The 17,615-nt window shown below is 46.2% G+C and overlaps 2 protein-coding genes across 2 annotated transcripts; both read right to left on the reverse strand.

Moving 5' to 3' along the window:
- Positions 1 to 3,232: 3,232 nt before the first annotated feature.
- Positions 3,233 to 12,504, reverse strand: rhcgb (Rh family, C glycoprotein b). Its single transcript, XM_060060550.1, has 11 exons — positions 12,071 to 12,504; positions 10,477 to 10,666; positions 9,576 to 9,726; positions 9,110 to 9,257; positions 8,536 to 8,702; positions 7,924 to 8,061; positions 7,121 to 7,257; positions 6,264 to 6,388; positions 5,538 to 5,611; positions 5,226 to 5,296; positions 3,233 to 4,777 (listed from the first exon to the last, which is right to left on the reverse strand). Exons 1-11 carry the CDS (start codon positions 12,291 to 12,293, stop codon positions 4,744 to 4,746), a joined length of 1,458 nt encoding a protein of 485 aa, XP_059916533.1. The 5' UTR covers positions 12,294 to 12,504; the 3' UTR covers positions 3,233 to 4,743.
- Positions 12,505 to 14,449: 1,945 nt separating this feature from the next.
- Positions 14,450 to 16,475, reverse strand: gdpgp1 (GDP-D-glucose phosphorylase 1). Its single transcript, XM_060060551.1, has one exon. It carries the CDS (start codon positions 16,263 to 16,265, stop codon positions 15,177 to 15,179), a length of 1,089 nt encoding a protein of 362 aa, XP_059916534.1. The 5' UTR covers positions 16,266 to 16,475; the 3' UTR covers positions 14,450 to 15,176.
- Positions 16,476 to 17,615: the final 1,140 nt, after the last annotated feature.

The raw sequence follows: 17,615 nt of genomic DNA on the forward strand, positions 1-17,615 counted from the left end.
GAACCGGCAGAGGCGGTATTCCCCCCTCCCAGGAGACAACCATAGTGATCCGCCTGTCGTGAACTTCACCCGAGAGGCGCAAACACAAAAATACACACAGATTACAAATTTTTTGCACACACGTACACACACACAAACACACACACACACACACACACATTCAAACACACAGACATATACACGCTAATGCAAAGACAGACAAACACATTAAAGCACACACACACAAATATACATATTCATACTAACATACGCACGCACAAAAATACAAATACACACACACATACAAATGATTGCACACACACACACACACACACAAATATATGCATTCATGTATACATGTGCACACATACACACACACGCACACGCACACACACAAACACAAACACAAATATACACGTTCAAGCATACACACCAAGAAACACATAAAAGCACATAAAATGGCTCCCCTCCCCCGCAGACCTCCCGGGAGAGCTGCAGTGGAGCGTGTAGCCACCTGTCAATCACCAGGTCCCGCCCGCGCTAAGAGAGATGTTTTCCACGGGGCCGGCCCGTCCCCTCCCATACATTCTGAGGGCCCTAGCAACCGCGGAAGGTCGGACAGAAGCGCCTTTGTCCAATCACTACGGGAGGCGGCCATTGAGCTCCGGATCCCCTGGGCAACCAGGACCCAAGGTGTCAGAAAGGGCCTTTTCTGGGGTCGGACCGGAGGGGCCCGGTACGTCTGGGGGTCCCGGCGACGGGGCTGAAAGGCGGTGTAACGGAGCGTATGAAGGAGCTGGTGGAGAGCGGATAGGATCATGACTAATCCGCTGTTCCTATCCACTGTGGTCTGATAGGGACACTTAAACAGCCTCTTTGGGCGGCTAGCGGCCCGTGGTGGCGTGTGGTGGTTAGCCTGCGCGGCCGGTGTCACCGCTGGCGCTAGTACTGGTTAGCGCCGGCCATGCTAGCAAGCTAGCCAGGGCCGATGGGTGGGAAGTGTGCGGTTTGCAGTCTTTGTTGTTTTCGTATCTTTAGAGATGTCAGGTGCTCGGTCCTTCTGGGAATACAGCAACACCTGACCGACCGAGCGGTCGCGGTTGTGTCTGTTGTAGCGCTGTTGTTTTTGCATGTAAACATAGAATGTGTTGCCAAGTTTCCCGAGCTCACTAGACGCTTGGGAATAATGACGACGTTTAATATGTAAAGCCGGAGCTGGATCTGTGGAGATGGATCTAGGAACGTTTCACAGGTGAAAGACTTTGGTAAAAGAAAACATAATGAAATAGAAAATACCAAAAAGGGGTAATACCCCTCGTATATTAGAATGCCTCATTGGAGTTTTTCGGCGGCAACTCCGCCATTTTGAGAGGACACATGAGAGTAGGCTTCTGTAAATTCCTAAATGAACGTAACTACCGTAACCTAGCAAGATGAAAACGTTGTTTTGCCAAGTCTCACATGATAAACACAGCAATGTCTTCCCCTGATGAGACATCATTTCAACATTAATCACTCAACACAGATAAAAAAACATTACTACCATGCCGATAACTAACATTATATGCGAAATAAATCGAAATGTATGAACTGATTATTTAGGATGCATTGAAACCCAGCAGAGACAGAGGAGAGCTGAGCTTGAGGTTGTGTGTCGCCGGGCTGAGGGTTGGGAGGAGGGCATGTTTTATGGACTCGTAGATGTTTTTACAGTTTGTGTTAAGGATCTGTTTACGAGGTGGTGAACAAACAGAGAAGTAGATAGCTATTAGCTCAGCCTGGGCAGAGCATCAAGTTGTTGTAGAGTTAACTCTGACTCGGCAGTAAACCTTATCGTTATACAGTGAAAGCAAGGGCGACTGTAGACAAAATACCAGATCAGATATATGCATTAAATGATACAGAGTATGTACATAAAGCCATAGAGTAGGTTAACAAAGAGTGGATTTAATCTGACTGTGCGGCTGTGAACTGGCTGGTTGTGTTTGTGGTCTCCGGCAATGTAGTGCCGATTACAAACTCAACACACACACACAGACACAGACACACAGACACAGACACACAGACATACACACACATTCCTGGTATTTTCTTTATCATTAATGAGTATTTCACAGGCCCCCTGCATAATGCTATGGTTTCTATAGCGTCCATTCCACGCTCACACAGCGCTTTTTTCCCACCCTCGCTGCTCCTGGACCTGTCAATCACGGATCTGGATTGAAGCAGTCATAGGCAATAGAAAGTGAGGCCTCAATCTCCCGGCCCCGCCCAGTTCCAACCCCCCCCCCCCCCATGGCGCTGGGAGTCCTCCACCCGCCAATCAGTCTCACCCTCTGTCGCTCGCTCCGTCTCACCTGCTCTGTCTCACCCCCTCTGTCTACACCACTCTGGCTCACCCTCCCTCCCCCACTTTGTCTCACCCTCTCTTACCCCCGCCGTCGCACCTTGCATCACACGCTACATCTCACCCCCTTTCGCCCGCTTCCTCTCACCCTCTCTCACCTGCCTCGTCTCACCCGCCCTCACCCTCTCCATCTCACCCACTCCGTCTCACCCTCCCCCACTCTTTCTCACCCTCCCTCCCCCTCTCTGTCTTACCCTCTCTCAACCACTCCGTCTCACCCTCCCTCCCCCACTCCGTCTCACCCTCTCTTACCCACTCTGTCTCACCCTCTCTTACTCACTCCATCTCACCCTCTCACCAACTCCGTCTCACCCACTCACACTCACTCCGTCTCACCCTCTCTGTCTCACCCTCCCTCCCCCACTCCGTCTCACCCTCTCTCTTCCCACTCCAGTGCCCCCCCCCCCCCCCCCCCCCCCCCCTCCCTAACGCTGGGACGGTCCCGTCTCCTGAGTCCTGAGCGCCTCCCGCCCAGAGCGGGAAACACCCTCTGGGCGCCTTGTTCTGATGGCTGATGAATAAACATCAGGGAGGGTCTGGAGGGTGGTGGTGGGGGTGGGGGTGGGGGTGAGGGATGTCTGAGGCGTGGCGAGCGAGGCAGGGACGGGGGTGTGGACTCTTTCTTCTCAGCGGGACTGCAACTCGTTTAATTGGAGCACTTGTGGCACCATTACCTCCTTTACTCAAACACGTTACCGATGACAAAAGGAAAACAGCGCTAAGTCCGCCTTTGTTCAGGGGGGGAGGGGGGGGGTGGGTGAGGAGGTGGGCTCAATGCCGTTACTCATGTGTGGGAATCAGCCACACTCTCACACTAGCAGGCGCCCGGGCCCCTACCGAGGGCCCAGTGTGGGGGTCGTTCCCCGCTATCTAACGCAGAGGTCCGTTCGTCTAACGACGCCGGTGGAGGAGATGTTGTAGCCTAGCCGCCGCTCTGATACTGCTCGGCTGGGTCCGTTTGGATAAGAGTGAACAAAGGTCATTGTACTGACGCAAATAAAGAAATAACGCAAAGGTGTGTGTATGTATATACAATCAAACCGCTTTTTGGAGGATGAGCGCAAGGCAGAATATGGCCGGAGGAGAAAGGGGATGGAATTTGTTTCTGCTGTGAATCGACAAGTAGGTCTACACATCGTTATTAAAGGGTTTTAACCAGCAGATGCTAATTGCCCGATAATATATTATAGATAGGCGGTAATAGGCTAGAAACAGCCCAGTCTGCTGGAGAGTCAGTATCAATTGTTCTTCTTGTGTCATTAAAGTAACACACATTTCTAAAACAATACATTTTACAGCGACCATGTGCGTGCGTCCCCGTTTGGTCTTACACGTGTAGCCGGGTCACTAACCTTTCTGTTTGTCTGACCTTTGACCTAGGGTCAGACCAATAAAGCTGTTGACTGACCACCACTGGAGACGGCAGACTACTTGACCTTTGACCTGAACCCTCAGGAGACAATCCCCGGGACATGACTGACCTTGAATTGTTTTTTAAACTTTTATTTATTGGATAACCTGTTGAAGATCAATGATTATCCATAACACCATCCACCGTCAATCCAATTTGAATAAATAAACATGTATTACATTAAAAATCATTAAATTGCTGTAACTAATGTTCACTTTTACATATAGTTATTATTATACAAACACATAAGTTGCCATGACAATTGTAAAGACATTTACACAAATATTGAGTTGGATTAATGCCCTCAGTATTTTTGTTAAAATGAAAATGGTTATTGCCAATTTTCATTCATACATTCTAAGTTGATTCTAATGTTCTATTTATCTTTCTATCGAACTACATCAAAAAAATTTAGTTATCCAAATATTTATTAAAACCGGGAAAATTTGGACAAAAACTGCAACTATGCAGTTTAATTTTTTTAGGAGTTTTTTTTTGCCAACGGCACATTTCAAATAATTCATCTATGTGTTTACTTCAAGCATAATTTCTAAGTCCCACGACTTCACCAGCAGTTGGACAAATTAGAATTTTGTGCAAAACCAGGAATCAAACATTAAAGTGCAGTTTAGGTTTTATCCTTCAAGCAACACAATTTCAACAAGTAATAGTTATCTTAGAACTTGTTCAACTGCAAGATAAAAATTATTATGAATCGAAATATTCCAAATTAAAAGCCCTAGCTATGCAAAGCGGCAAATCCCCCATATTTGCGTTTGAAGAGGGAAAGTTCGCCATCCCATTCCTAATTTAAAACTTTTGAGAAATGTAGAGAGATATAGGAGCCATTATTAGACTAGTCCTAAGTGCCTTGTTTGATCAGTTTGAAGGTTCGAAACCGTAGTTAAAGGACAAGGAACCAGGGTTCCTGCAGGAAGCAGACAGGTCAGGTCTGCTCAACACTGAAAATGGTTTCAGCTCTGTAAAAAAAATAAGCTGCAAGTTAATACTCAATTCGCCCAAAAATCCAACACGTTGATATAGTCAATACAATCAATATCATTTCAAACTAGGCCAACATCAAGTTTGTGAATTATTGACTGCGTAGATTTGGGATTTTTGTAACAATGAGGACACCTCTACCTTGTAAATATCTGACTTCCAGAATGATTTTAAACGTTCCCTAACAAATGTTGACCCATCTGTCCCGCTGTTTCATGCCTCGTTGTGTGTTTAGTCAACATTTAATTTGCAACACAAGCCGCGTCAGCTGTAGTACACCTACATCTAATAGCTGTACTATGCTGCCATCTAGCGGATGGTCGAGGTATCACAGTGGCAAACATGGTTTACTGGAAATATAAAAATGTATTCGAATCAAAGCAGAACTGTTTTGTTTCACAGATGAGATACAAATTTGATACATACACGTTTTTGTTCCTTATTGTGTGGTTATTGTATTCAAGGACAGGTTCAACACTCTCTTCGTCTTCAGGTAACTGTAATTGTTAGAAACAAACCTATATATAAGCAATAATTAAACATTCATGTTCTTTGCTTATTTTACCGAGTTACACAATGAGATAAAACAACATCTAACAAACTATATTTAATTTGCAATAAATAAATATACGTGGTTCTATTACCAATGATAATTTCATGGTTGTATTTACATAAATCAATAAAAACGGATTTTCTCTTTATCACAATTTCACTGGCTATATTTCCTTCTTGATTTACCTCCCAGTAGAACTGGTCATCGAAGCAGTCCTCATCTGCAGGATCTCCCCATATAGGTAACCTTAGAATACACCCTGCAAGGAACATAAACACATCATAAACCTGCCTCATTACGCACCATACAACTACGCTACACAAACACGCACGCACACACACGCACGCACAAACAAACACGCACACACACAGGCACACACAGACGCACACATGCAGACACGCAAGCCCACACAGACGCACACTATACGCACACACACACACACTGGCACACCACATACACGTATGCACACATGCTAATTTCCTTCTCGTTTTGTAAAAAGCTAATATTGCAGGAAGAAGGAACGCTGAGCATTTCCTGTTCTCCGAAAACTCCAAACTATTTGCACAAGATAACAATGCGTCCTTCTGTGTTAAGCATAGATAAAAACCAAAGAACATGAGATTTTACCCTGCAGGCTTTGTACTGGCTGAAGGGAAATCTCAATGTCAGAACGTACCGCAAGGACAGACGAGAGAAGAACAGAACACACAAGTGGAGACAACCACCATACACACACACACACACACACACACACACACACACACACACACACACACACACACACACACACACACACACACACACACACACACACACACACACACACACACACTGAGTCACATCCATTAAACTGAGGTGGGACCAAATCCCATGCATGTCCTCCCACGTCTTCACGCGTTCATCGGCCTTACCGACGAAGATGCCCCCCCCGATGCCGAAGACGAGGGCCACACACAGCGCGGCTGCCTGCATGCCCCCCTGCCTACTAGGGGTTGTGCCCTTGAAGTCACCATCAAAGTCAAATGTGTTTATCAGCCTTAAACATAAAGCAAAGAGATATTAATACAAATGCTATGACGCACACAGACAAAGACAAAGAACAGTTACAGTCACAGCCCCAGTCACAGAAACACACACACACACACAGCAACGATACAGCCCCAGTCACAGACCGGACGCACACATACACACAGACAAAGCAAAGATACAGACCTTTATCTTTACAATGAGGAAAGATACAGATCCCGGACACACACACACACACACACACACACACACACACACACACACACACACACACACACACACACACACACACACACACACACACACACACACACACACACACACACACACACACACACACATTACAAATTCTTCCCCAGGCTTCCCAGACCAAGGTACAACAGGACTCAAATCTATAACCGACCTATAACTGTTACTTGCAACCACAATCAAAACACTTTTACTGTGTAGTGAATGTTTATTGAGTGTTTTTACTTTGTGATGCCGATATGTAGTGTTTTTGCGCCTGAAAAAGGCACTTTAAACATAACATAAAGAGTATTAAACTCAAATCGAATATCCCACATTACCAATCTATAATCTAAATGACACTCTCATTCAGGAGCCTGCACACATATGGGATTGGTCATGCCCTGTATCCCTCGGTTCGGTCTCTTGGGATAGTCTGTGTGGTCCCAGGTCCTTGTCTGATCCCCTTGGATCTCCTCCCTGGGGGGGGGGGGTCAATCCTGTGGATCCTCACCCTTCTTTTCCATAGACGGTCTCTGTGGCGGCGGCGGCCGTGATGGCGCCCACCACCCCCCCGATCACCCCCGGCATGGCGTGGAGGTTGTGGACCCCGCAGGTGTCCTGGATCTTCAGGTGCTTCTCCAGGAAGGGCTGAGGGGGAGGGGGGGGGGAGAGAGAGAGAGAGAGAGAGAGAGAGAGAGAGAGAGAGAGAGAGAGAGAGAGAGAGAGAGAGAGAGAGAGAGAGAGAGAGAGAGAGAGAGAGAGAGAGAGAGAGAGAGAGAGAGATATGGAGAGTGATAGAACGAGGGAGAGAGTGAGGGAGAGAGACAGAGAGGGGGGACTGGGTCAGGCTGAGTATGTGTGTGTGTGTGTGTGTGTGTGTGTGTGTGTGTGTGTGTGTGTGTGTGTGTGTGTGTGTGTGTGTGTGTGTGTGTGTGTGTGTGTGTGTGTGTGTGTGTGCGTGCGTGTGTGTGTGCCGTTCTGAGCTTGGACCTGGAGACAGTGTATTTGAGTCTTGACTGTAAAGTCTTTGGAAAGATTTTGAGTTCTGATTTTAATCTCGCAATTCTGACTTAAATACATAATTCTGACTTTAAACTCAGAACTACAAAAAAATCACATGTTGCTCAACCCCCTTCCTTAAATTTGTTATGGATGATCGCCATACAATAGCTCACAACTCCGCAGCCAGCGGATTGTCAACTCCACACCTTTAACCTGAGCGGTGGTGGTGTCTTCTGTTTCGTCACCCCCGCTGTGTACCCGTCCCCCCCTCAGTGAGAGGCTGGACGTGGGGTCTCGGCCGCGGCGTCCTACCGTGAGGTAGATGTATCCCAGGGTGGAGATGATGCCGCAGAAGAACCCCACGATGAGCGAGCCGTAGGGCATCAGCATGAACTCGGACGCCGTGCCCACCGCCACGCCCCCCGCCAGGGTGGCGTTCTGGATGTGCACCTGGGAGAGAGAGAGAGAGAGAGAGAGAGAGAGAGAGAGAGAGGTCCTACTCTCAGGTCGTGGGTCATCACGTGAGCACAGCCAACGATGGGAATCTGGTGTGAGGCAGCAACTCCCAATAACTTTCATCAGAGGTAACACAAATTGTTTCCATCACATGCTCTCAAATTCGTGATTCAGGAAAAGGTGAAGTTAGTTTCAAACCAGCAAGTTTGTTGAGGGAACTACGTAGAACTGAGAGCAATATGAAAACCGATGAAAATGTCAAAATATCATTGTTGCTAGGGTTAGATTTAGATGCTGATTTCTGATTCAGATGCATCATCCTTTAAGCAATGAAGCACCAACGTTACAGCGGAGCACCAGCGACCCCCACAGGGAGCCCAGATAGTCTGACAGCTAACACAAGGAGGGACTGGGATTAAGGGCTCCAGCAGTGGTGCAGTAACATGGCCTGATGTCTGTAGGGCGCACCATGTCCAGCTTCCCCTGCTTCTGGAACAGGCTGGAGACGGCCACGCTGGTGAGCACCGTGGAGGCCAGGGAGAGGTAGGTGTTGATGACGGCCCGGTGCTGCCCGTCCCCGTGGTCCGTCAGGGCCGAGTTGAAGCTGGGCCAGAACATCCACAGGAACAGGGTGCCTGTGTGGTCCCAGGAGAAGGGAGAGCGTTCACAGGGGTCACAAGACTCGTTTGGGGTAAAAAATGTAATAGTAAAGGAATAATATAGAAAAGTATATATATTATTATTAATATTAATCATAATTATAATAGTAATAATAATAATAAATATTGAATAATGACAACAATAATACAAATAATACAAATAAAATATAATAATATATAATAAATAATACTACATACTATATAGGCTATATATAGGATTATTTATTACTATATAAAGTCATACATTAAATGTAGTTATAATAAAAAATATATATACCTGCACATATATCTTTTTACTAGTACTAATACTACGGAAATACTGTGTATTGTACGTTTTTAGATACACTGTACTATAATAAGCATGCAGCCATTGTGGGCCCCACCGATCATAGCGAACACGTCTGAGTGGTACACAGAGCCCTGCAGACGGCTGCTCTGCTCCAGGTTGGGCCGGTACAGCATCCACGAGATGGCCAGACCATAATAAGCCCCGAAGGTGTGGATCACCATGGAGCCTCCAGCATCCCTGGCCTATAGAGGAAAAGAAAATATGACAATTATCAATGTGACACACAATAATAATTACACAAATACATTAACGTCAATCATACATAATAATAATAATAATAATAATAATAATAATAATAATAATAATAATAATAATAATGTTAAAAGTACCAAAGGTTAGGAAAAATCTAAAATCAAAAAAATCAATGAGACTCGTCATCATCATCATCATCATCACCATCACCATCACCAACCTCATCCTCATCCTCATCCTCATCACCGTCATCATCATCCCCATCAACATCCCCATCGTCGTCATGGTTATTCCCGTGAGGGACGTACGTGTATGATGGACAGGATGATGTACTCCTCCACGGCGTACAGGGTGATCCCGAACAGGGTGAGCACCAGCAGCTGCACCGGGCTCACCTTCCCCAGCACCGCCCCGTAGGCAATCAGGCAGCCGGCCACGCAGAAGTCCGCGTTGATCAGGCTGGGAGCGGGGAGCAGCGAGAAGGACGCGTGAAGCGACTGTATTGTGATGTCGTCATAAGCAAGTCATCAGCTCATCCAATCCACGAGCGAGGTGGTGTTTAGGATTTTATGTATACAGACGCACAAGGGAGGTGGTTTTCCAACACGTTACCTCGCAGTTCATAAGGAATCGGTTTTGTTTTTTTAAAGCCATAAATTGGTGTGCAACCTATGAGGATTCAACACTGTTATGCTAACAGAATATATATTTTAAATACATTTACCAGTAGCTAAAAATAATTAGTAGTGCGTCCAACAATGGCACTATTTATAGTCCATTAAAACTCGGTATGCTAACGAAATAAATCCAACTAATTTAGAAGTAACAAAAAGCTGAATTCCCTTGGATAATAATCCTGATGTCAATAAGGCCTAACGTGAATCCTGTTCATGTCTTTTTATGGGGCCATTTACTGTCCAGCTACAGGTCAAACGGTAAATCATCAACCACCACAACCACCACATCAACCACCACATCAACCACCACAACCACCACAACTACCACATCAACCATCACCACCACCACATCAAACACTACCACCACCACATAGACCACCACCACAACCACCACATCAGCCACCACCACATCAAACACCAAGACATCAACCACCACCACTATATCAAACCACCACCACCACCACAATAACCACCACCACCACCACATCAACAACCACATCAACCACCCCCACGGGACGCGAGCAGTGCGTACTTCTCAACGCCGATCTTGATCTTCCCGTCGGTGTCCAGGGAGCTGAACCAGCCCTGCATCAACAGCGCCCACTGGAGGCCGAAGGCCGCAATGAGGAAGTTGAAGCCCACCGCCCCAAAGCTGTAGCGCTTCAAGAAGGTCATGAGGAACCCGAAGCCCACGAACACCATCACATGGACGTCCTGGAAACCTGCAGGGGACGGGCGAGAGAGGTCAGCAGGGGCAGGATAGGAGAGAGAGAGAGAGAGAGAGAGAGAGAGAGAGAGAGAGAGAGAGAGAGAGAGAGAGAGAGAGAGAGAGAGAGAGAGAGAGTGAGAGAGACCATTTACAAAGAGCAAGAAGAAGAGGAAATGTAAGGGACAAAGAGAGTAAGACAGATAGACAATTTACAATGAAAGAGAGAGAGCAGAAGCGCGAGAGAGAGCGGGGGAGAGTGTTTGATGCATGAGCTTAGGGATGTTCATTGCTAATGGAAGTGTGGTGCGGAGTGCAAAGACACAAGGTGACTGACTACAGAAGAGGAGGAGGGGGGGGGGGGGGGGGCTGAGGGGTACACGGTGGTGAAACCCTGTCACGTTGCACGGTAACCGCTAGTGACCCCTCTGAGCGGCCGTGTGGACAGGAAACACCCCAACTCCCGCATCGCCCTCCAGGCATCAATAACAACCAGGCATAGCGCCAAGTGTCCGACAAATAACAGCGCACAATACTTTCACACCGCACGGTGAAACATTAGAGGTTTAACTACCGAAGGGCCGGAAAGTCTTTTGTGGTAAAGAAAATGTCGGATGAGGCCTAAGAAGTGGTTTGAGTTCCCCAAGACAAAGGGCGCTTCAGACGGGGAGAACGCCCAGCTGTCCTCGTGTTAACTGGAAGGCGAGGCCTAGGAGTTCAACCTGACATCAATACCTTATGGGTGACCACACCTAGAGGACCACACCCACAATGCAGACATACGCACACACGTTAACCAGAACTCATCCACAAATACGGAACGCACACACACACGCGCGTTAACCCTCACACATCCACAAACTGGGAACACACTCACGCTCACAGGCACACACTAACACCTCCTTAAACATGGAACACACACGCACACACGCGCACATACTCTACATTAACCCTAACACATCCAAAACATGGAACACACGAACACGGAACACAAACATTCAACCTAAAAGATCAACAAACGGAACACACGCATGACACACGCACGTAACACAAACATTGACCCACATCCACAAACACACACACGAGGCACGAGGCAAGCAAGATGGGACAAAAACGAACCAACAACACAACAAATGTCTTCACTGTAATGCCTATAACACACTCTGGCACGAGTTCAGACATGGAGGATGGGAAGAGTTGCAGAGGCGAGCAGAAGGTCGATGACACCCATGGGAGTGTTCACCTGTGTCTCTCAAGCAGTCAGCACTACTAACCCCGTCAGCCCTGCTAGGCAGCAGTGATCCAGTGAGCAGTGATCAATAACACAATCAACGTGGCGATGGTACAACTAGGGAGTAATCAACCATTAAAAAAATGAATAAAAAATGAATTTCTAAATTTCTATTTTCGTTCTACTCACTTGGGTATCTGAAATAGAAGTCATTCTCGATGTCGCTCGAGATGTTGTTTGTCCTCCTGAACTCCCGCCAGCGGACGTCCGACTCGGTGTTGTAGCGGATGAAGACGCCAAACAGGATGACCATGGCCGTCTGCCACACGAAGCAGACCACCGGCAGGCTGACGCGCACGTTGGTGTTCTTGGGACGGTCGCACAGATCCCTGAAGCTCTGGACGCAGCCCATCCTGGAGGTGGTGGAGGGGTAGGGAGGGGACAAAAGGCTGAGTTGTGGGGACAGAGGGGCAGACAGTGGAGGCTGCGTGTCTCAGATCACCGTGTGCACCTGGAGCAGAAAGACAGCAGGGTTATCTCTCCCAGTTAGGAAGACGAGCCACTTTCTGCATGGGATAGCACAGCGACACTCCCTCTTCTCTAGGCCGCTACGATTGGACACGGGGTGTCCTCGAAGGATCTAAGGGTGGAAGGGGTCGTCTCAAGCTATGTTGGACGTGAGCTCAACCGTGATCCACCTCTTTCTGTTGGATAGACACACACCAGACACACACACACACACACACACACACACACACACACACATAGTTTGACATCAAATGAGAAGATATTTCACACTATAGGAACATTATGGGTGTAGAGCATCACCACTAACTTGCGTGAGCCTTCTCTCGTCCCTGAGACTCAAACGAGGAGAACGAGGAGACACGGGTTGGAACATCTGTACACATGGAACACATGCTGAGAACGGATAGACACACACACACACACACACACACACACACACACACGATATATATAACAGATAAAATCCCCAGCATACAGGAGGGCTTGCTGTTTAGTGTACTATGCATACATGACACTTTAAACATGACACTGCACACCTTACATGACACTGTCCACATACATGACACTGTACAGAAGCACATTGATGCTTTGGAGACATTTCCACAGCTTCTGTGGCCATTGCTATCAACACACATTTCCTAATTATTATTTAATAAAGATAATGTATACACACTATAGTGAAGGCTTAGGTGCCATTTTGTGCCAGATGTCATTGTAAATATACGTTATGGTTAATAATGCATAGTATAATCATTCTAAAGGCGTTTGTGGTGTGGAGGTGAAGGAGTTGGGTTTAGTGACTTAGACAGCTTGACAAATGACCCATGAATGGGTGGTTCACGTCAGAGGTGGCCTGCTTTACAAAGTGAAATCAGAGATCAACTCTGGGACCACAGAACCAAGGGAATCTGACACTGTTGACATCAGTGTATGAAAATAAAAGCTTAATGCTACTCCGATGATGGTGAGTGATGACTGTTATGTGTTTAGTGACACATATACCGTAGGATTGCTTACACTTTAGGCTAAGCCTCTAGCATCTGTATTCGGGGAGCCATCATAAGTGAAAATATGTTAAGAAAAATAGATTGATTTTGCATGTTACCACATGACGGATTAATGAATGCCGAGAACACTTGTCAAGTGTGGACACTTATCCAATCTTGTTCAGCAGAGACCCCAGCAGAGACACTTCCAGGCTTTTATTAACAGAACTGTATAAAGATTGAAATCAATTTAGAAAAGTTAAACTCTTTAGTAAACTAAAGAATTAGTTTCCATTTCCGATGTGTGTGAATCATGTTCGGCTGTTCAATCAATCTGTCAGTATACTGTTTCACCCTGAATCCATATTAATGAGCGTTCATGTTGCGCCACTTGCTGCCTGGTTCAAAAGGAGCTCAAACAACCAGACAGCATTCACCCCTCCATAACGTTACCACACTTTTAGCCTCAGCATCTCAAGGAACGACGACGGACATGTTGCCTATTGTGCATAGATGTAAACAGTTTTTCAGTGTATCTTCAATGGATCGCATAGTAGAGATTCTTGACAAATCTAGTTGAATAAAATGATGTGGATCATGTATGTGGACAATTTTAATTCAGCGGCTTTGTGAGCTTACTCACAGGGCATCATTATTAGGAAGCCAGGTAGCTTTACCTGTTCATTGAGCTCATGGCATGGCTTGGCTTGGAATCGGTGTCTTGGTGACACCAGTGTGGCGAACAAATTGGGTCCCCCTTGGTTTCCCTAGTGTTGCTGGGTAATGTAAACTCCATATGGGGATGTTTTGTGGATATGATGCTGCCAAGCGATGCCCTTTCATGCAGTAAAAAGACACGATACAAAGCATGTCATGTTGTTGACAGCGTAAGCGTTTTTCCTTAAAGTTCTGTTGAGGGAAATGTTGTGTCAAAGTTTGACGAATAACATTTGACACCTCACACACCTTATTCTTATAAAGTAACATGGTAAAAATGTTACTAATACAAAATAGATTATTAAAATAAGCAATAATTAATGTTCCCAATCAGATCAACCATTATTACATAATTTATTAGTCGTTTCTTAACATTTTACAGTTTGAAATACACGTTACATATTCTCATGAAGCAATCACACATGTAAAGCGTACCTTTAGCACAACTAACACACGACTTTCGTCTTAATTACAGGATATTTACTCATTGTCTATCAAGTATTTCCATCCTATTTCACTCCTCAAATATGGTGTTTGATTCTGGAACCTAAGGATACAGGGAAAGGATTAAACCAGTTTGGCATGTGGGAATGAGAGTAAGTCAACAGAATCCAACTTGTTGCCCATAAAAGAGCATCAGGAAATAGATCAACATGCACAAGTACAACCTCAATACCAAATATACAATAGCTGAATGTATTTGGCTCGCAGCATAAATTGTGCAATAGCAGATTCATTCACACTCAGTGGTAAGAGTGGTGTAGGCCTACTATACACGCTTGTTAAATAACCCAAAGGCCACATTTCACCACAACCTGATAATGATAAAAAGATAATGATCATATTATAAATAATAAAATGTTGATCTACAAAATGTTATTTGTGGGTCCAAACAAGGCAAAGTTGTGTATGGACAAATTCAATCAATTATGTTTGTGTATAGGTATATACCTTTAGCCTTAACCTGTTTTCTGAAAGGAATAAAGTACGTATGATTATAATTGATCTCTAACTAAATCACGAAATTAAATTAAACTCATAAATTCAAGGCTTTACTTTGCATTTCACAAATCAATCATATCGGCAACCAGCTGCCTCTCCAAACGGGTAAAGTCCTGATCAGGCAGAAGATACCTTTGAATGATATCTTTGACGTCCTTTTCAGTCAAACACTCATAGTCTTGCTGAACTTTAAACGGCAGGTGTCCAGCCAGTTCACACAGAGCCACATTAAAAGCGGTTTCCTCTTTCGCCCCGAAGCTGGACCTCCTGGGCCATAGAGCAATGCGCACTCCTCTCCTGGACCCCTGCTGAGCCTCCTCCTGCTGGCCCTCACTGGGGGGGCATCCTCTGGTCAGAAACAGGTTGTGGGCAACATCTCCGTTTACAAGGGCTTCTGTGACTTGGAAAACGACACGGGCGATTTGATCGAGGTCATTGGGTTCTGCGTAAAACAGAAAACCTCTGGGCAGGTGTGTCAACCGGTAAAAGCCCTTTTCAGGAACCAAAGGCTCAACCGGCACGGTCTCCAGCAGCAGCTCTTGTTTTAGGTAATAGCAATGCAGGTGTAAATGGTTCACAGAAGCAAACGCTCCCAGGCTGTTGAACCCGACCCTGAAGCCCGGATCAGAGCTCAGCAGAACCGATTCTAACCCGGTCTGGATGGCGGACAGTGTCAGGACCTGTGGCAAACAGCGTGACGGCTCTGGGACAAACAGACAATGTCCAAACTCCAAGGGACTGACATTGACCAGCACCACCACTTTCTGGAGCTCAGGTCGATCTCCCCCTGGAGGACGAAGACTCTGTTCAGTAACCCTGCTCATCTCAAACAGCACTTCTTCTGGACTGATCTTGTTGAAGTTGAACTGATGGGCATTGTACGGCTGCTTAATGCTCTGGATCTCCTGCGGTTTCCTCCTCTCGACGCCTCGCTGGACGTTCAGCTGGGCGACCAGGGACAGGGGTCCCGGTAAGACCCGGGTCTGCAGAGCACCGAGGCGGTAGCGGAAGACTCCTCCCCGGCCCATCCTTTCCCGCCAGCCGGAGGAGAGGAGTGTGTCGAACGGGGACGGCTCTGTGTGAGGGTCGGGGTGTTCAGCCCGGTGGATGTCAGTGAGGAGATCCCGGTGGCTGTACGTAAACTGAGACATGTGGGACCGGTGAGACGCAGGACGTATATTCTTTACATATAGGAATCACAGCTGCGGACTTGAATAATCAAGTAATTGATTTATTGATTCAATGTTTCAATGATTAAAGGAGAAGATATAGGCCAATATCCGAGTCACTTCAGGTTCGTCTGTTTACAGACAGCCACACGTGTGTGACTGAAATCCGTGACGCCCTGAAGCTAGCGGAAATATACCACACATCCGATTTTGTTCTTTCAAAATAAAAGTCATACAGCTGACTGAAACCCGACAGTGTTAAACGCGGGACTCTCTAAAGGTACGAACACACTAAACGCGTACCCCGCGTATAGACGCGTATAAAATCGCTCCATAGGGAACCATTGGTTTACGCGCGTATGAGCTGCGTACATGCGTTAAAGCAACATTTTACAAGTACCCCTGACTGCAGCCCGCAGACGGAGCCCACATGGAGGGGGCGGGCACTCAGTCCACATGGAGGGGGCCGGCACTCCGCCCACATGGAGGGGGCGGGCACTCAGTCCACATCGGGCGGGCACTCCGACCACATTGACGATTGAGCAGATTTCCGCTGCTCTTGTTAATGCAAGAGTAAACGGTAATACTATGTTAAGCTAGCGGGAGCCCATGCTGTTAATTAAATTATACAAACAGATGGTACGGGAGTATTGTGACTGGGTATCTTTCTTGCTTGCTGCGTACCATGGAACTATTATAAAGTTAAGCATAGCCTAAACGACTTGCAAATACACTTTCTCTTGTTTATTTTTTTTTCGCTTAACTGTTCCACTCATGACTGCGGTCAAGCCAGCCGACTCATCAAGATCGGCGGTCAAGCCAGCCGACTCAGTTTTTTGCCGTATATTGTATATACTAGCCATTACGGTAATAGCGTCTCAGAACTAGTTTCAAATAAAAGCATTCGTCGGGTGCATACAAAAAGACAGTCAATAAAAGCAAATACTATCAAAGGAAGTGTACGGCCGTTGTGGTATTTACTTTCAAAATAAAAGCCCACCAAACATTCCAATATGAGACATATTACATATGATTTTGGATACGATTTAAAAGAAAATGCCCTGTTATTCCAGGCTCATTTCACTGCAGGGCGACAGTTCAAGACCCCACAGGGTAACCCAAGAAGTTTCAGGACATTCTGATGCGTAGTTTCAGAATAAAAGCCCACCAAATATGAGACATATTACATATGATTTTGGATTCGATTTAAAAGAATAGTCCCTGTTATTCCAGGCTCATTTCACTTCAGGGTTATAGTTCATGATCCCATGGGGTCAGGCAAGAAGTTTCAGAACATTCTGATGTGGAGTTTCAAAATAAAAGCCCACCAAA

Source organism: Gadus macrocephalus, chromosome 9 (genome assembly GCF_031168955.1).
Source record: "Gadus macrocephalus chromosome 9, ASM3116895v1".
In the NCBI taxonomy this organism is placed as follows: Eukaryota; Metazoa; Chordata; class Actinopteri; order Gadiformes; family Gadidae; genus Gadus; species Gadus macrocephalus.

What these genes read in the sequence shown, in the direction of transcription:
- rhcgb (XM_060060550.1), bottom strand. Translation starts at nt 12,293, where the DNA reads ATGGGCTGCGTCCAGAGCTTCAGGGATCTGTGCGACCGTCCCAAGAAC. An exon ending in CTTCTATTTCAGATACCCAA is followed by an intron (nt 10,667 to 12,070) that starts GTGAGTAGAACG and finishes CGTCCCCTGCAG; the next exon opens with GTTTCCAGGACGTCCATGTG. An exon ending in ATGACCAGTTCTACTGGGAG is followed by an intron (nt 5,297 to 5,537) that starts GTAAATCAAGAA and finishes TAACAATTACAG; the next exon opens with TTACCTGAAGACGAAGAGAG.
- gdpgp1 (XM_060060551.1), bottom strand. Translation starts at nt 16,265, where the DNA reads ATGTCTCAGTTTACGTACAGCCACCGGGATCTCCTCACTGACATCCAC.